This window comes from Neolamprologus brichardi, chromosome 8 (assembly GCF_056152115.1).
Source record: "Neolamprologus brichardi isolate AB-2024 chromosome 8, ASM5615211v1, whole genome shotgun sequence".
NCBI lineage: Eukaryota > Metazoa > Chordata > Actinopteri > Cichliformes > Cichlidae > Neolamprologus > Neolamprologus brichardi.
The window spans coordinates 24,215,239-24,235,549 of record NC_142111.1 but is presented as its reverse complement, the minus strand read 5'-3'; the positions used below and the strand labels follow the sequence as shown (position 1 = coordinate 24,235,549).

General features: G+C 42.6%; 1 protein-coding gene across 6 annotated transcripts in view; it reads right to left on the bottom strand.

Moving 5' to 3' along the window:
- The window catches only part of srcin1b (SRC kinase signaling inhibitor 1b), a 169,923-nt gene that overhangs the window by 126,810 nt on the left and 22,802 nt on the right, over positions 1–20,311 (bottom strand). For 2 of the 6 annotated variants that reach the window (XM_087844929.1, XM_087844928.1), the window contains exon 1: positions 9,605–9,971. The exons of the other annotated variants lie outside the window; for them this stretch is intronic. In XM_087844929.1, coding sequence (XP_087701055.1) covers positions 9,605–9,971 — 367 coding nt within the window. Of the gene's footprint in view, positions 1–9,604; positions 9,972–20,311 lie in introns of those variants that run through there. 6 annotated transcript variants of the gene reach the window in all.

The following is a 20,311-nucleotide window of genomic DNA, read 5'->3' as shown; positions in this document are numbered from 1 at the left end:
TCACTTCCGGTTTCGGACAGGTCGGGTGATGTCTATTCCAATGTAGGAAGTGTTACAAACAGCTGATCGGATCGGCAAAGCATGTTTCTGGAATATTATGTTTTTGTTGCTGCAAGCGCTTTTTATGCAGTTTTTGCAAAGCTATATGTGGAAGGAAACTGTGATCGAGGACAAGCTGATGGCATAAGATGTAAGTACAACTCCTCCGGTGTATATATGCAAAAAAAATATTGCGCTAGCTCACGTGGTTGCAGAGCTACCAGGATTTAAAATAGTTACGCAAAACAGAGAGTGCTGCTCCGACCGGCTTTAAAGGGTTAAAAGATCACATATGGGCTTCTGCGTAGGATGAACCAAGACTGCTAGCATTAGCTGATAAATTAGCACTCCACCTTTTTGTCCAAACATGGCAACTTATTGTGCCATAAAAAACCCAAACAGTCAAAAATGTTACACGTGAGGCTTCAAGACAAACTTTTGCTTGGTAATAGGTAACAGCGTGATAGCTATGCGCATCTTTTATATACAGTCTGTGGATCTGATTTAGATTAACGCATCAACACCGAGCTGTTTGAGAGTATTGTTGGACGGATGTACCTAATAAAAAGGCTGGTGAGTGTACAATTATCCTGTCCGTGTCCCACCGACAGTGGTTTATTCCCCAACACTGGACCCCAGCTGGTTTGACCCAGCTCCTGTTGGCTTATTGTGCGTAATGTACTCCTTAGATTTAGACAGAAGGAAGAGTCCTGAGTGTTTCCCTCATGCAGGTGACCATGTGGGGAAACACTTTAAAATGTCTCAACTAGAACACTGAAACATCCAGTTTGATTTGTCAGAATGTGAAATACGGGACATCTTTTTGCTGTAGCGGTTGAGACACACACCACATATCATGAGAACAGTTTCCCTGCCAAACCTCGATTCCTCTGAGGCTCTCCTTCCCTACACTGTCAAAAAATACAGAACCCTGTCTATGAGCGAGTAGAAGGTTTATTTTAATTTGTAGTTCATAACCAGATGGTGTTCTTTATAAAAGTACTTTACTGAAAACGATCCTCTCCTGGTATAGCGTCTAAAAATATGCTCTGACTGCAGATGGTGCACAAGCATGGTCTGCACACGAGCAGCTTCCTAACTGGCAACATGTTACATCAATGGCCATAAGTCAACGGGTGTGGAGAAAGTGGAGCGAGCCAGGCAATTAGCAAGACTGATGTGCTCTGAGGAAAAGTGAAGCATGAGGGAAATCCACTAAGCTGAGGAGGCCATTTCAAAGAAATCAGTCTGTGTGCAGTAATGTCTGCATCTGCCTGCCTGCCAGTCAACATATGCATATTTTTGAATTTCAAAGCTCACAGTCGCTGATAATGAAGTAAATGCCAGTTAGACGTATACAAATATTAGTCAAATCCAGAAATAACCACGTGAAAAACATCCACCAACTCATCCCGACACTGGTGAGACAGAACGTCTTCCATCTGTATGCCAAAACAAAACGAAAGTAGCTATTTTAAATCTGTGTAGCAGTGTAAAAGGGATGGAAGCAGCGATGTTTTTCTTTAATGGCCAGCAGGGGGCATCGTCTCTAGTTTCAAAAAAGCTTCGGAGCATATCAACACGTTCTCACTCCCAAAGCGTCACATTTTAGGCTAGGTGACAAATCGTCAACATATTACGTTTTCGGCTACCCACCACGTTCCTAAATGACGACCTCGGAAAAATGAGGAAATATGAGAACCGTATGGACTCAATCTACACATGTTCGCTCTTTTTCTTCAAATTGCTTAGAAACACGCTATTTAACATAATTAAAGTCATGGTTAACGTCAGGAAAAAGGTTATGGTTAGGGCTAGGGATAAGGTTAGGTTTAGGGCTGGAATACAGGGCTGGAATGTCTATTACCGCGGGAGCGTCATTGCACTGGATTTCGGCCATAACCCACTGCGTACCATAAGAACGCCGAAGGTCTCCTTTCGCGTTCCTCAGGAACGCTGCGGGACGTGACAAAACGTCGGCATGTTACGCCTCGGGAGTGAGAACGGGCTGAGCATATAGAAGCGAGTGGAAATACACCCACCGCCGCTCATCACCGATCTGTCGCCTCCCTAAACATATTCCTGAACGTTTTTGGCCTCAGCTGCTAGTTTTAAGTTTTACGAGGTTATTTTTGTTGGTTGTGACCATTTTTTGAGTCAGACAGGACAAACCCTGTAGTTGTTACGCTGTGAGAATGCAGTGTGCACCTCTTCATCATCACCTGACAGCAAAAACATTCAGCTCCATGCTTTCTAGCAGGATTTTACTTGTTGTTGCACAGGGTGTGTACGTGTGATTGTCACTGTAGGACTCTGCTGTGCACGGGGAGGGTACAACGAAGAAGAGACAGATGAGACGTTTCATGAATATATAAAAACAGAAGGCGTTAAACTGTAACCCTCGAGGAAGAAAGTCAAGAGCCAGGCAAATGTTATGACTTAATGCTGTTTGAGCTATTCTGCTGACATCCACCCACTTATAGCCACTAATTATGGTGGCTACATGATTCATTGTTGTCTGTGAGCGAGACTCTCCTGCTGGTTACTTTTTCTTTATTGTATGGGAAAAGAATTCCCACAGCAGCCGCAGCAGCAGCAGCGGTCGTAGCTCACTTGTGTTTTTTGTGTTCGGGCTACACATTATGCATTATAGAGCGTGGATATTGCTTCCACAGTGCACATTAACCCCATCTACACATCCTGCCGACGACAGCATAGCTCACTGGACACACGGGGACAATAGGACAATCACACTATGGCAAAAAAAACCCCATTTCATGAAGTGAAAAAGCCAAACTGGTCTCACTTTACCATCTCAAACACAATGACTCAGTTCAGTGGCCTTGCAGCTCTCTTTCAGCTTCACTAATGCAGGCAGCCTCAGACAGACTGCAGTCTACCTCCGTCTCTGCTCGTTATCCCTGATCTCCTCCATGCTGTTCATGTCCCCCGTCTCCACTTAGCCCTCGGCGTGCGAGGCTGACAGCTCAGTGGGCTCGGAGCCAGGGCCGATCATAGTGTCTGCTCCAGGTCAGCCTCCCTGTGGATATAGGGGCAACAACACCCTGATAGTCTGTCTAACAGGAGGCCGTGCCCCGGTGGCTCGGTGGGTCATGTTCCTGGAGCACTGTTGGTGTCACCTCTGACTTTCCTTCTTACATATTCGATGAGGTCGAGCTAATGACTGAAACCCGACAGATGCACGACTGGCAACTGAGCATGTGCACAAGCAGCAGCTACTTCTGCACTGCAGCTGCATGGCTAAAGGCTTCAGTAATGTCTACATTGATTGGTGCTCGGTGCTTAGGCATCAATTACATGGCTGTCTGGAAGCGAGGCACTTACAGGTGATTGTGTAAATCAGAGCGGGAATCATCTTGAACTGTGTAGTGTCTGCAGCAGTAGTGTCAGCACAGTGACTTTTCACCATAAGATGAAGCCTTCCTCATGACTGAAGTTTTTAATCAAACTTCACTCAGGCGGTTTTTGGTTTTCTGTGATTATTTTCAGCTGAGGAACAAAGCACAGTTGGTGCACTGCTGCAGAGGCATTTCCGGGACTTTTTAAATGAGTAACTCAATGAGGACGAGGTGCAGCTCGTGGCCTCATACAGATGTATTATAGGGAAAGCTGCCCAGAGAGTTTAAAGATCACTTTGTGTTAGTAACTATTTTATAAAGTGCACAAGAAGTATTTAAAAAATTCACGTAAAGTAAAAGACATATTCTTAAAGCAACAGCACTTTTTATTACATACGTGATCATAACGATTATTTCATTCATGTGTTTATCACTTTAATGTTGCTTCTAGATGACTAGATATTCTTCTCATAACAATAAAGGATCATATTTCAGTGGCTTTATTTTAAAATATGCAAAGTAGGAAGTAAATAATTAAATATAATATAGTTTTAATAATTAGTATTGCTTCTTCTGGGTTGGGGGAGAGTATTTGCCTCGAGCTAGGGTATTCAAATATCTGAGGGTCGAGTTTACGAGTGGATTGGCATTCACAGTAGCACAATACTCCAAGTTTAATGATTGGATGTGGGTCGTTATTGAAAGAATAAGACTGCAGATCCAGCCATAGACAAGAGCTTCCTGCAAGGAAGGGTGAGGAACTCAGATATCCGGAGGGGTTTCTGCACCTTTGTGTCAAAAAGTTGGCATCTCGACCAGTATGTCTCCTAGATGTAGCTCTCAGGAGGTTTTTCAAACATGCACACCGAGGAGGAAACTCAGGGATAGACCCAGAAATCTACCTATGAACACCTCAGGAGCACGGTGCTTAGCCTTCTTCCACCACAACCAGATAAACAGAAGAAAAATGATGGATGGGTGGATGGATCGAACATGGATCGAGTACAAGTAGAAGTCAGCAGTATAGGATGAATAAGTAGTTGAGAAAACAGACAAATGGACATTGAAAGTGTGGTAAAGTACTTCAATTAAAGCATTAAGTTACATCCCACCACTCTTCTTTTCCATGTTTTCAATCAATGACATTAGGCAATTTAAGATTAACATTACTCTACTCCAATGCATCCCCTCTGGAAACGCCCCCGCCGATGAATATTTCAGCAACAGTGTAGTGTAGTTTGGGCTTGAGCTGGCGAAGTCACAAAACCTGCATCTATAGAGTCAAATACCAGTCAAAGTGTATTAAAATCCTCTTCCTGTAGAAGTTGTACTTCTACAACTATCTTTGCTGTTGAAGAATTTTCTGTAGATTGTGATTCAAGGTTCAGGAAAGCTGTGGCTTCTGCCTGTTTAAGTTTTCCAGATATGCAGTAGATCAAGCTACGTCATGCTGACATTAAAGCAACTGTTGGTTCCTTGTTGGTTTTAAAGGACAGATTCTGGCCAAATGTATCATAAACTTTATGTTTGTCAACTGATGCTCCTCTATAAGTTGTTTTACAGGTTGGCAATCTGGTAAGCGATTAATTTTTGAGGCAGAATCATAGTCCATGTGCTCACATGATCACAATATTATTTGAGAGCGTAGTCTTCCAGACAAAAAGCCTGCCTGGAGTCTGAAGACACAGCTCCCAAGCACGTCACGTTTTTACTCTGAAAGTTCTGCCTGTTTATGTGTGAAAACTCAAAATGTGCAGGCTCTCCAGCAGCTAATTGTGCCACATCCAATCATGCTTTTGTGCATTTATCTAAGCGTAGGCATTTTCAGACAGCAAAGACATTCATTTTTTAATTTATTTATTTTTTTAGTCATGTGATAAAGCACACCTACATTTGAGTGACAGGATTATTGTTGATTATGTCCCTGGAAAACTTGCGTCCTGGTATTCAGTTATTTGTTACTACAGACTCAGTTAGAGCCACTTAGTTGACCCATCCCGTGGTTTAATACTGTGGCTAATCTGAGTCTGCCAAATTAAGGTCGTCCATGACACAAGATCATCAGATCATCAAACCAACCAGCAGTAAATCAAAGTTCCTTTTTGGAATGATTGCCTTTGTTTAAAAGCAGTCTAGTTGTTGCAGCTGTGAACCGAGGTCACTGCAGAATACATGAAAAACAGATTTGCTGGTGTGTAATTTAAACGTTTCAACAATTTCCAGTGATTGCTGAAGAGACCTCAATATATGTTAGTCCAGTGTTTCCCAGGTGACAGATTCATATAGGCACACAGGCTTAAAATAATCATGAAAGTCTGAATTTGCACAAATATTTTCTATACTTTGTGACATATCTTAGTGTACAATACAGGAAGTCTCTGTCTGTCTACTTGCTTTTCTTTCCAACTCCTACAATATCAAAGGCTGAACAACCCAAAAACAGATACATTTTAGACTCATAAAGGTTCTTATCTATATCAGATATTATGACATTGTGATGTTGCCTAGCAACCACAAATCAACAGAGTCAAATGACCCATATTTAGAAAGAATTAACGTATAATATCTTAAAATATATCCGTTTTATTTCATTTCTAATGTACATCTCCAAAACTACACTATAAACACTATATGACAACACCCTCAGGTTGCTTAGCAACCACCTAGCAATATATATGACCTGTTTTTTTTGCCGCATGCACCTACAACACCTTATGAAAGCAACCTGTCCTTTTAATTCCATGGCAAAGATTCTTTCTTTATGTCCACAAACCTGAATTATACATAACATATTATAATTTAACCAAGTTGCCTAGCAACCACCTGGCAATGGGCAGTGCCCATTTATGCAACTACAGCACCTTTTAAAAGCATTATATCATTTTCATTTCTGATCCAACAGCACAATCAGCTGGACGATATTGAGGATCTCTTAAGTTTAGCAAACCATGAGCGGGAGGAGGAGGGTATGGGGTCTTAACACACCCCCGTTCTCTGCTAGCCATCGGGGCAGGGGGGCTGGGAAGAGATGCTGGCTGTCCGATTGGCCTCCCTGCTGCTGCGGAGCCTGGGGCGGTCTGCTTGCCTCCACCCCGGAGGGAAGGGTAACATCTCTTGGGTCTGGGTGCCGTTTCCCCCTCTGGGGGCGAGGATACCTGGACCCGGGGTATAGAGTATGTTTGGGGAGTGTGATTGTGTGTACATGTCCATTTACGTTTATTCCTACGTTGGGTGAGTGCTGAGTGTTTGTATATGTGTGCATGAGGGTGGGAATGCATGTCTGTGTCTGTGTGTGCCTGTTTGTCTGTGTCTATATGTCAGGTCGGGTCTTAGACTCCACCTCTCTGGGAACTCCCAGGCCCTCCAAGTGTGGAGGCCTATCTCCCCTCACCACACTCCCTGCCGGTGACTGATGCCCTCAGGGGTCGGTGCATTGTTGGTTCTTGGTGTCCGGGGCTGGGCGCTCAGGTCATGTGCCAGCTCACTCCCGGTGGCTACTTGGCGGGGCCTGGCGCCTGCTGCTCGGTCAGGCCTCTTCCGGGGCGCGGAGGACCCTCGGGCCTCCGGCCTCTGTGCCTGCGGCTCGGTTCACTCTGGCACAGCTGGCTGCCGGCGGAGCCGGCGGGCACGCCGGTGCAGCCTCCTCTAGTTTCTGCCCGGTGGCTACTGGATGACCCCTCGTCTGGGGATCCTCAGCCCTTCCCATGAAGGTGGCACGGATGCCCCTCCGGTGGTCCTCCTTGGGCTCTTGCACTCTGGGGCCTCTGGATGTCTGGGGCCTGGATCTCCCCCATGCCTGCTTCATGCCCTGAGGGACAGGGCTATGGCTCTCTACATCCTCTTGCAGACCATTACATGGGGAAACCATTTGAATACAAGCGCGCCGACCCACACAGGTGTGCACACAGGTGTTCACTGTTCGTAGACTTAAATCACACCTTTCTTGGCTGCTACTTCAAAGCACATTCTGCGCTGTCTGTCCTGCGTGCTGCACAACAACATTCAATACTTAGTATTTACTGCTGTTTACACTTAGGTAGATTAATGCGATGGTGTTGTGTATAGTATGTTGCTTTGTTTTGTTTTGGTTTTTTTTGCTTGTTTTCTATTCTTTTTCTCTCAACAGGTGATCCCGGAGATATTTTTTTTCCCCCCCTTTCTCACTGTCCCTCTCCCCTTCTGTTTTTCTTTTCCTTCCTCTTTCTTTCTCCCTTTCCTATCCCTCACTCATGTCTGTCCCGTCTGTAACAACTGAAAATAAAATAAAATAAATAATAAAAACAAAGGTCGATCAAATGGACCAATACGGCAATGCCATGATGATCCATTTGGCAAAATAAATCCATTGGGTCTCCTTGTTGGTCTTCAGACAACAATTCTGACGGCTAAAGAACCAAATGGGACAGGCAGAAAAAAAAAAAAAAAGTTTAGCAAACCGATTGCGGGCGGCGTCTTTGCCTCTGATCGATAGAATATAATGCTAAAGACAGTTGCCAAATACACCTGGCCAGCTGCTCAAGTTGAGCGTACGTGTGGGAAACGGTCAACGGTGCGGTAAGTCCATACTTTCTTCAAACATGTTGCTGTCTTCACTTCAGACTGCATTACTAATTGTTTGTTAAATGGCAGCTGTGCAGCTCCGGCGTGTGTGGTGGGAGTGTGGGCCCTTGTTTGTGCTTTAAGTCCCCACAGCCTCACTGTACATATGTTTGGCAATTCCCACTCAAACTTTGTTATGCACTTATGGTTTTGCTAGTGAATCTTTTCACAGCCTCTTGTGTTTAAAACCAAAAAAAGAACAATCTGACGCTACTGTACGTGGCAACAAAGTGAGGGTTTTCCCTGTTGTTGCAGAGAGAAAAAATAAATTAATTTAACACCTCTGACAGAGTGTGAGGTCATCCTGCGTTTGTGCGTGAGTCTGTGAGAATCTGTAAGACTGAGAACACCACGGGCCAGTTTACAGTAATAACCAGTAACCGTCGGAGTCAGAATCAGCGCATGCAGCGAATGAGGAAAGTCAAAAATGTTGAGATTTTTTTTGAACTGCACACATTTAATTTTAATACCAAGTGTTTCGTAACCCCCGAACACAAAGAAGAATTGCAGCTGTTTGAAAAGCTCCATCCGAACACGAGGATTTGTTTCTGATCTTGCAGCTATTTGTCAGACAGCCCTGACTCTCTGCTAAGTGCTACAGATCAAAGAAATCAGAAGGAAAGCGTCAGCAATGACTCAGATTAAAACTTCATTCGCTTTGCCTTTTCCTCTCCAGGCCAGCGCAACTCCATTCCAAAATATTCCAACAAGAAAAAGGCCCCTGCAGTCTCGAGATGTACGAGGCTGATCTCGAAACCAGCATCAAAGTGAATTCTGAAGCCCCGCGCTCTGAGTCACCATAAAAGAAAAATACAAACAGAGTGCTACATCCACTTCAAAAAGCTGAAGTCAAACTGGGAGTCAGAGGTGTTGCTCTCGTGAGGGTTTGTGCGCAAACTCGACACACCTCACAGAGGCGAAAGCGAAAAAGGAAATCTCTCAGATGAATCCTCAGATTGCAATGAAAGCATGTGTCAACCGCCCACCCGTACGCCCACCCACCCCTCCAGCACGCTGCCTCTGTGACAAATACAAATTAATTTCACAAGAATGAATAATCAGTTCGCTTGTCCATTTGCATTTCAAGCAACCGCAGCGAGTCCCCTGAGCGCGCTCAGAACGAATGATTATTAACTCGGCCCTCTTGAGAAGACATAAAGTGTTGGGGAGGAGAGAAGGGGGGGGGGGCTAAATGTGCCTTTTAAGAGCTGGTTTTTACATGTGAAGTCTTGGTGGGCAGTGTCCCACGCACTGCTGAACAGGTGCTCAAAGTGAGTGAGTGGGCTGCCGTCCACGTGAAGGTCAAGCCAGGTTAGCTGGTCCCCGTACATGCACCGCTCACTTTGGTCTCCCCCGTTTCCTCCCCTCAGGCTGCTCCCTCTCTTTCCAGCTCTGATATCTCTTCTTTTTGCTTCTCTTGGGGGCTATGCAAAGAAGCCAGATAATCTTGGTGCATGCAGAGTGTTCTGCAGAGAGTGAGTGGCTGGATCACTAAAAGCGACAACACCCCCCCCCCACCCTCCAAAAAAAATAAATAAAAATAAATCAGCTGGTGCATAATGTGGCAGTTTGAGCCGAAGCAAATTGAATGAATGAAGGCAGCGTACCTGGCTCGTGGTCCTGTGCAGGTTGGTGTCCCCCTCTGGCCGAGGCTCTACATGGCACTGGTGGGTTTGTGTCTGCACGTGTGTGTGTGCTGTGTGTGTGTGTGTGTGTATATGTGTGTGATGAAGCAAAGAGAGAGAAGTGAGTGCTGTTGAGGAGACGGGGAGAGTGCACAGTGCAGTGTAGAAGATTGGAGGCTGGGTACTCAGTGTGTGCTAAGACAGAGCCTGTGCATCTCTCCCTCTCTCTCTCTCTCTGTGAGTATAATCCTTTCCACAGTCTACAGGGACGAGCTGCAAATGAACCAGCTCTAGCTCTCCCTCTCTCTCCCTCCACTTCCCTCTTGTTCTGTATCTCAGCTTTGCACATGAGCCCCGAGCAGAAATACCCTCCCCGTGCCTCCACCTTGCAGTAGATAAGCCAGAATTGCAGAGAGCAGTGCTGCCCTTAATGACTGCTACAACTCTATCTCCCCACTCGCTAAGGTTTTTAACGACGCCACCGCGCTCGTTTGTGTCGCAGTGACTCTGAGTGATTAGACCGTCACTCGAGCTGTGCTATTTAGACATGCGTGTTTATTGTTTTTACGAGCACTTAGGTCGCGGTAATACCTTCGGATGTCATTTCGGCGCCGACGCACTGATTTGAGTCGCGGCTTGTTTGTGAAGCGGCTTCAACTGCATTTGAAGTTTTGTGTAGATACACTATGCAAATGTTGTGAGTGACTCAGAACGTCTTTTATCCCATCTGGAAAAGTCTGGCAGTGTATCAAGACAGGCTCCATGCTACGTGTTAGCGAGGGTACTGACTACAGCGTTGGGTAATGATGTCTTGAGGTTAAACTTTCCAACTTTTTCATGTTGTCAGAGTTCAGTTTTCTAAAGTTAAAAGGGTCAGCTCAACCAAATGTAGAAAGGTTTGCTGCAGTTTTCATCTGGCAATCTTTACTGGAAGCAAAGGCAGCTTCCCTTCATTCTCATTTTGAAAGTTCAGTTCATGCTAATCGGCTAGCCCGTTTCCGTCTCCCCGCTCCATATTTATCTGAGGAAATTATGCCATCTACCATCAGTTTGTTAGTGTGCAGTCCTATTTTGAATTGGTTTTGCACATTTTGAAGATTAAACATTCACATTTTTACCACAGTCATGTTGAATATTTTGAGCTAGAAGTTAAGTCTTATTTGGCTAACAAGCTAACAGCCTCTAGCTTGGTCCAACAGCTTCATCCTGTAAATGTTATTGGTGCATTGCACAGATTTATCGCAAAGTAACAGCTACTAATAAAATATTAGAATTTCACTCAGAAAGAACTGAAGCTTGAAGTTTTTGGTGAACGGCACCACCTAGAAAACCATAACATTCAATAGTTAATCCATTGAAAAGAAGTCTTTTTGTCAGTCAACTTAGCAGAGGAGTGGCCTATCAGCTCATTTCTGTAACACCCTCAAGTTAGAGGTTCTGACGGTCTGTCAGACCACCACCTTAATTGCAGCTGGAGAAGGTAGTTACATGAGCTTATGATCAAAGTAGATCAAAACAAGGACTGAAGTCAACAGCAGCTAAATTAAAAACATGGAGATCCAGTGACTGTGCTGATGGTGTTCTTTGGATCGTACATATTTCTCTTCCGGCTCAAGATGATGCCAGAGAGTTCGATTTCGGTTTCACCTACCACAGCACTTTCTCCCGAGCCTTCTCTGGATCATTTAACCTCCTAAGACCCGAACTCTTTCATGGCATGCATTTTTAATTTTTCTTTGCTATTTGGGTTGATTGGGACCTAAAGAATGTAATTTTTGTTTTTTGAGAAAAAAGCAAAAAAAATATTTTCTCAAAATAAAAATTTTTTTTATACATCAGTATTTAACATATGAGGACATTTGTTTCAAATTTTGATAGAACAGTGGGAGTATAATGTCCTCGTAATGTAAAGTATTTTGGTCTAGAAGTCCCAAAATGTGATGTCCACATATGTGGACGCCAGGTCCTTGGAGGTTAAAGGTGGCTTCTTGAGCGTGTGAATGTTGCAGATGCTGCAAGATTTCCATTCATTACCAATGCTGTTCTTAGTGACTGTGGTCACAGCTGCCTCCAGCCTCCATTAATCAAGCTCCTCCCGTGTACTTATGGGCTGATCTACCTTTTTTTTTTTTCCATGATCTTTCTCACCCTATAAGGTAGAGCTGGGCGATAGAACGATAACGATATGTATTGTGAAATAACTTTTTCTCGATAGAAAAATGAAACTATTGCGATAGATCTCATCTCTCTCTTTTTCTCTTATAAAAAAAAATGAATAGCCAATACAAATTAAGCAGCACAGAGCCGAACCAATCACAGCCGCAGCATCACGTCACGTAACTCAAGTGCCAAGCCACACATGTGTATTGTTTGGGAAGCAGCCAGCTGAAGTGCGGCCGGGTAATGGAGGAAATGAGTGTGCCAACTAGAGAAAAATCAACCGAGAGCTTGGGTGACCAGGTTACCGAAAAGAACACAGATGACGGTTCCAATGGCGGAGAGATTGTCGAAAGGAAAGGCCAGAGAAGTTCCGTAGTGTGGAGGTATTTCGGCTATTTGAAGTCTGACAAAAAACAGAGTAACGCGCACTGTAAATTGTGCCGAAAGCATGTTCCCACAAAGTCTGGAAATACAACAAACCTTTTTTATCACCTGAAGCAGTACGACCCACGCTCAATCTCTGACTGAAAGCGCTAATTCGTCGTCGAAAACAGCCAGGGGAATCCCTGCGAAGCAGCAACAGTCAAATGAGTCGGCTTTCCCCAGCGTCTTATGACAAAAAAGCTAAGAGGCATAACAACAGAACGAATGCCATAGCTTACTGTCTTGCTAAAGACATGCTACCAATAAACATGGTCGACAATGAAGGATTCAAGCAGCTAATTAAGGTAATGGATCCTTGTTACCAACTCCTTGGACATAAACATTTCTCTCAGACAGCGCTTCCAAAGCAATATTAAATAAGTTAGTCAATTTTGTCTCTTCTTCTGTAAAACAAACTAAGATTTATTTTTAGAATTAATATTTTGTTTCTAAGTGGAATTGACAATTTAGTCTGTTTTGTTTGTTCTATTTTGAAACTTAAACGCTTTAGCGGCTGCCTTTTGTGTAGTTTGTAATATTTGCCTTTATTTTGCCTAAACTGAAGCCTCATTTTAAGTACATCTGCCCTGTTGAACTTATTATGGGAAATAAATATTTAAATCAAAACAAGCTGCTGATTATTTCACATTTTACTTGTGAGTAACGGCACATTTAAATCTTACAAATATAGTTATTTGGCTTATATCGTGATATATATCGTTATCGCCTGAAATGAAAAAAGCATATCGTGATATGAAAAAATCTCATATCGCCCAGCTCTACTATAAGGCAAGATCTAGCATGGAGCTCCAGACTGAGGATGACTGATGGTCACTTTATATTTCTTCCACTTTCAAATAATCGCAGCAGCAGTTATTACTGTCCCACCAAGCTTCTCTTGCTGATGGTCTTGTAGACCACTCCAGACTTGAGCAAGTCAACTATCTTGAGTAAGAGCTCAAGAGCCAGGATTCAAATACAGATTTCATTTAATGACATGCAAATAAATGTATAAGTTTGTATAAATGTATATTTTTCTGGATTTTTGGTTGATTTTCTGTCTCTCTGCATTAAAAATAAACTACAGTAAAAATTAGAGACTGTTCATTTCTTTGTAAACGAGCATTAATTATTTTTTAATTATCTCCCCATCTGTATGTGGTATTATTTATATAATAAAGCATGAGTGTGTCTCCTTTCCTCTACACGTGTGCAACCTCTGCCTTGTTTCCACCACACAATCCAATTCTGTGTCATAAAATTGTATATTTTCTAGTTTTCTTACTCCTCTGTGATAACAAGCTGAAAATATTTGACTTTGAGACTGCTGGAGGGGAAAAATAAGACATTTGAAGATCATTAATATCAGTTCCAACCCCGCATAGTACACTATGCAATTATATTTTACACCAACTGAGAGCAAGGCCTCATCACCCAAGAACAGTGTGGGATCTTACTAACGCTCCTGCAGCTGAATGAGGACCAATCCCTGCAGTAAAAATCCGATTTTAGAGCAGACACATTTTATATTGAGCTGTATAACATAAAGTCATAAGACTTTTTTAAAGACACATTACTGTAGACAGTTAAAGGTTTTAATGAGCAAGAGAACTTCATACTGATGTTACCATTATGATTTTTTAAAGATAAGTAGTAAAATGCCACAATTAGGTTATAAACGAAGTACACCGCAGTTAAATAGATTTAATATTGCCACCGTGTTCCTGAGGTTTTGGGAAAATCTTCAAAACTAAGAATTCCAAAGTGAATTTCCTAACTAATGCTTGAAAAGGAACACTTATGTAGTCCCACCCAGGGCTGGACTGGTAATCTGACTTTGGGCTGATGGACTGGTCTGAAGGGCCTCTGCACCAAACAATGACAGCAGTCCATTTGTTCATTTGCATTGTTGACACTGGAATACCCAATCATATCTCTTAATGCGACTGCACCCTCCCCTACCTTCGCTGTGCGCTCGTGCACCACGAAGAAAAAGTTAAGCGTGGAAGAAGAGACCAAAAGGTGGAGCTGAAAAGCTGAGAGAAAACAATGTAAAGAAACTAAAAATAAATGCAGCAGTTCTGAAGATGTGAGGAAGAGACGGAGGAAAATGAAATGAACACGGTAAGAAAATAGATGGAGGGACATAATTAGCAAGAGAGAGATTCAAGGTTTCAGGTAAAATGAACGACACTGCTAACAGCTAAAGTGTATTGTCAGCTTATTACTGTGCAGCTAACCGTACCAACTTGATTAAAACATGTTTCAACATCTATAATGATACAAAAGCTTTAATGTTCATTTGTGAATGGCAGAGCGAACTGGACTTTCCGGAAGTGTTCCTGAGCCCATGCAGTGATTCCCATGTCAGAGTCATGTCTGTTTTTAAAGCAGCCATAAAGATCACGAGCATCCGAAAACAATGTTCTGCAATGTCCCGTGCACACAGAAATGTCTCCAGATTCTTTGAATCTTTTGATAACGTAGATGATGAGATATTCATAATTCAGGGCTCTAGAGTGCGACCAATTTGGTTGCAAATGCGACCAAATTTTTCAGTGGTGCGACTAAAAAGAAATATTTGGTTGCACCTGTGCGACCAACTGTTCGGGTAGCAAAAAAAAAAAAAAAAAAATCTGCAACCTTCCCTGTAGTCAACAACAGGCACACATTATGCCCCTATCGTGGACTAAACCAATCAGAGATAGTAAGGGGCGGGACCTCTCTGATTGGCCGTGGTCCAGTTGAAAGTGCAGGTGGAAGTGGGAGGTGAGTAGCTTGAATAAAGCGATATCAATTCATTAAATCCTGAATCAACTTTTAAATATAACTGTGTTTTGCCAGAAACGCCTGATTCTCAGATTAAAGCTCACAAAACCATTTCAACAACAACCAAACAGCAAATGAGAGCAGGTACACGGACTCCACACAAAGACGTAAACACAGAACGGACCCGACGCTTCAGAATCAACTTTGCCTTTCTCGGCTTTCTCACCCGACGGCCCGTAGACGGACACGCTGTCGGAGCTTAGCGATTCTGATGCATCCGCGCTGTGATTACGTCTTTTTGCGCTGATTCTGAGCTGCAACCAAAATTCACCGAGCCAGCAGCAAAAGAAGCAGCAAACTGCGCTTCACATTTGATCAATGTCGTCATGAATTTTGCTGTTTTGCTTCCACGACTATTAAAATCACACTTCATGCACAGCTAGCTCTCTCTCTATCTCTCTCTGTGCTTCAAGAACAGTTTCCCGTCTCCAATCTCTGTTTTCTGTATTATTCATTCGCTTGTTACCCACCAGTCTACCGTTGTTTACAGCGCTGTCGACTGCTGCCTTTTTTTTTTCACTTAAATGACCTCGGACAAGAAAGCCAATTTTTTCTGTTGTTCAATACTGAATAAATTTAAACTTTATATGCAGAACATTGTAGAATATTTTTAAGGTTATCTGCTATAAAAAGCCAGACCAGGAAAATCTCCTTCATGTTTTTCTGTTTTATTCTCAGTTACTTTCACACAAAGGCATCTGCTGTGATGTTCACAATTCTGATGAAGTCAGTACTGATAAATGATCAGAATTATAATATTATTATAATTATAACTGTCTGAGGCTAAGTTGAATCGAATCGGGACTTTGAAAACCAGAATCGAATGGATTATAGAAATTAGTGATGATACCCAGCCCTAGTGAGCAGCCTAGGCACGACAGAAGTGGATGTAGCTGTAATAGGAAAAGAACTATTGCTAACTTTTCTGTTAAGTTAAGGCCTGATCCTTCTGAAATTCATAGCCAGTGCTCTGACACGGTGTCATCAATCTTTGAATGCTGAAAAAGCACAGTGTATCCAGAAAAACACATTATATTATATAAATTATTATAAAATTTGTGTGCACCTAACTTTTGTGCCAGTACGCCTAACTATAAAAAGTTAGGCGTACCGGTACGCCCATGGCAAAAAGTTAGTCTAGAGCCCTGTAATTATATGTTGAAGATTTTTTTCCAAAATTGTTCCACAATTTGTAGATGCAGGTTTTTGTAGATTTGTGAATATCTGACCTTCCTTGCCTCTGAGAAACCCGGGCTTTTTTATACCCAATCGTGCCCGAGGGTTATACTATGAACCGAGTTCATCATGACTTTCTTTGTGTTTTTGGCTTGAAAAAACCTAAAACCCCAGTTAAAGCTAACTGTTATCCTGACTGTGATTATCAACGTTCCCTGTTAAGCTGGGCTCTCTGCTTCAGGCTCTGTACAAGCTCACATACAAACGGCTGTTTTGGAGGTATTATGACTTTAATTTGTCACAAAATGATCCCTATGAGCGCCACCATCAGAGATGCTATCAGATGATAAAACGGTGATTAAAGATCTATAAAGAAGCTAAAAAAATCAAATAGTAAAATGCAACACTGTTGCAAATAAGACAAGAAATTAATGCTGCAGAAAATCATAGAATAAACTTTTTCATTCCAGGTAATTATTTTAGCACCGAGCGAGCTCTCAGTGCTGCTGTTTATTTCCAAGGTGAGCACCGCTCATTAGGCCTCTTTACACTGGACCCATTTAAACATTAAAGGTTAAAGTCTCACAGCCAAATAAAGAGATGTGGAAAGTATTTTAGTTGTTGGCAAATCAAAGGGAAATTAATTGAATTGATCGAACATGTATTTATGGTGTGTGCTGTGTACTAGGAGCTGCATTTCCAGCAGTGTTAAAGAGACTCGGCAGCAGATTAGAATCAAGTATAAGACATTTTCTGCATCACTAAATTAATACGCGCACGGTTTATGCCTCGTTCACTGGTTTTAGTACAGCTTAACTTGCCCATATAAAACGTATTTCCCCAGCAGTGAATCTACACTTACAACACGCTGTGAATAAATGGACCAGTGAAAATGTGGCACTTCCAGCTGAGTTTAAACCGAAACTCGGAAAATATACTGCTCCCGACCAGGTTATGTGTTCGGCATAAGTTTCCATGGTGATTAAGGTAAAAAGAAAGCCACTTTTGTGACACAAAAAGCTCAGACTTTAAGCTCGACACAGCTCGCTCACCCTCAAATCTTACTTCGTAGTACATCCCTATGATCCTACTTTGTAGTACCATTTTCCAGTCTCTTATTGGCCCAGTCCATGTTGCTGCAGTCAAATTCAAACTGAGTTAATATAGTTCATAAAATATTAAAATGTCTCCGTTTAAACATTTGTTTTCTGTGTTCTGTTTTGAATAAAATATGAGCGTATGAGATTTGCAAATCATTGCATTTTGTTTACATTTACACAGCATCCCAACTTTTATGGATATCTGGGCTGTAGGCCAATATTGTTGTTCCACTGGCCTGGTCCACTTACATGCATGAAGTAAAATGAGTTTGATCCTGTTAATTCTCAGGACTGAAAGCCGTTTTAGAGGCTCTCTTCAAGCTCTTGGGCATTTTATACCGGAAATCACTGCGTGGGTTCAGGAACTCTTGAACATAAAAGCGTTGCAGCTGCATATATATTGATGACAAAATATAAGCAGAATAGGCCTTCTTTAAGCTGCTCAGGTATTTTTACACTAAATCCAGCTGTCGTGCCAGGTGGAACGAGTCAAAGGCATCTTCTCTTCACTGGCTGCAGATGTACTGCATGCTGCCTATTTATGTCAGTCACTTTCACTGCTATTCACTGCTGCAAGAGCAATCAGCAGCATAGAGAGCAAATTGGTCATGATGCTAAGACTTTTTCCTCTAGCTGGGCTTTCAGTTTGTCAGAGCTACATCCATCTGTATGTCTGTGTTTCTTTGCATGTTTAGACCAATTTCCTCTTCCTCTTCATGCCCACTCAAACGCTCCCGATTCCTAATTTAGCCCCAGAGTTTCTCCCCACCCACCCCCACACTCTCAGCCTACTCTGTGTGTATCCACGATGCTACAGAGCTCCAACATGTCAAACCACTTGCTTCGCCGTGATGGCTGCAGGGTGGAAACTGGAACCCGGCGGATTATGAGTACGTCAAATTGGCAGAATGTATTAGCGTCACGCCGATCACCATCACGTTTACCCTCACTGGTCAATTATCAAGATAGATAGCTCAAACAGATAATAGCCTGCAGCGGCGCCTGCACCCATTTTCTGCTTAGTGGACAGTGGGGGGTGAAGTGGGGTGGTGAGGGGAAGGGAGAGGAAGGACAGTAAACCGTGGCGTTGTTGTGATTGGAAGGAAATGTTACTTTCAGCAGAGCTAAAATCAGATCGGGCAGACGGGGATAGAAGAAGAGGCAAAAAAAGAAGAGGACCTATGGGGCTGCACGCTGCGTTTGGATGCAGGCTGGGGGCCCGGGTGGCAGAAATATGGAGGGAGAGGCACACTTGTCATCCCAATGAAATCATTCTCCAAGGCTGCTGAGGAAAGCGAGGGCTGCACAGAAAAAGATGAGATCCTGTGAGTGTGTTTGTGTGTGTGTGTGTGTGTGTGTGTGTGTGTGTGTGCGCGTTTTGGAGGAGAGGGGTTGCAGCTGTGTTTATGTGCGTGGAAGAGACCGAGAAAATACAAGCGAGAAACTGTTTGCTGATTACATCGCGGAGGCTTATAGGCATGCTTCCCCTCACACTTCTCCGTGTTTGAAGATCCAAATCTTAAATCAGCTCCCACACATGAACAAACAACATGAAATTCAGCAACAAACATCCAGCCCAGTGATCCAAAAACAAAAAGAAATCTGCTGTTCAGTACAGTGAAAGTTGCACTCGACTCGTTTCAGTGCAGGAGCGAAAGGGAAACAATTGCCTTAGATGTGATAATATTACACAACAATAAATGCATATGTAATAGAGCTCAAAAGGCTGTTGTCCATAAAACAGACGATGATATGCGACGGCTGAAGTGCATCTGCCAAAACTGCTTCCCAGGCTTCCTCATGCTTCATTATCCGTGTCCAAAATCCCTCCCAGTTTACTGTGTAGTGCGCTACAATCTGTTTCTATGTGCAAACTATGAGCAGATTCACTACTGTGGAAAATCTGACTGGTCCTGGCATGTATAGATTAATCCCCCCTCCCTCTAAAAAAGACCTAATCAGATGGGAGTCTAAGCCCTGCCAGACCTGACCCAAATAGACCGGAGCGAAGCAGAGCCAAAGTGACCCACATAGAGAGAATATACAAACACCAAAATCATCCATCAGTTAATTTGATTGATTAACGGGTGGCGGGGATTGAAAAGAGCAGTGACAGAAAGTCATATCCCCATGTTTGCACTCAGATATCGACCACACTCTTAATTAATCTGATTCCATTACAAACTCAACTCTCAGTTACTAAGAAAAAAAGAAAAGCATCATAACATGACTCACTCTTTTTTTGCCATTTTTTAAAGGTACGCTTTGGCCACAAGTCCAGACTCACTCGCAACAAGATCTATAACAATTAAGTCCTAGTAGGTTTGGATACCTAAACCTGTGGAACAATCATTACCCGGTCGAACTCCTTCACCATCATCACTTCCTTTATCCTCGTTTATTTATTTCATTACTTTTTTAATCAGACTAATTTTAAAGTTTCAGAAAATCCCCTGTAGAAATGCTCATGTCCTTTAAGTTTAATAATGCATTATTTATTTTAATAATTTTAAGTAATCGAGATTACACTTATCAATCAAAACATAGGCACAGTAATTATGGGTTTTGCTTTAATCACATAGCTCTATATACAAACACACATGAGAGAAAGTAGTAAAGCTATTTGCTGCTGGACCTGTTTTAACTATAAGCAGTGTTGGGAAGGTTACTTTTAAAATGTATTCCATTACAGATTACAGAATACATGCCCCAAAATGTATTCTGTAACGTATTCCGTTACTCAATGAGAGTAACGTATTCTAAATACTTTGGGTTACTTAATATATTATCATGCTGTTTACAACTACATGAATGTACTATTGCTGTGATTTATTACTGTTACTGAAGGTCCGCGGCTCCAAACCGTAGTAAAGGGACCTCTGGCTAATACGGTGGGTTCTGTGTCGGCTCGTAGCTGAAAACTAGCTTTACTTTGTTGTCTGGGTCAACTTTGCTAGCAGAGACAGAGAGAGGCGTTGAACGGCTGCTCCAACAGAACTTA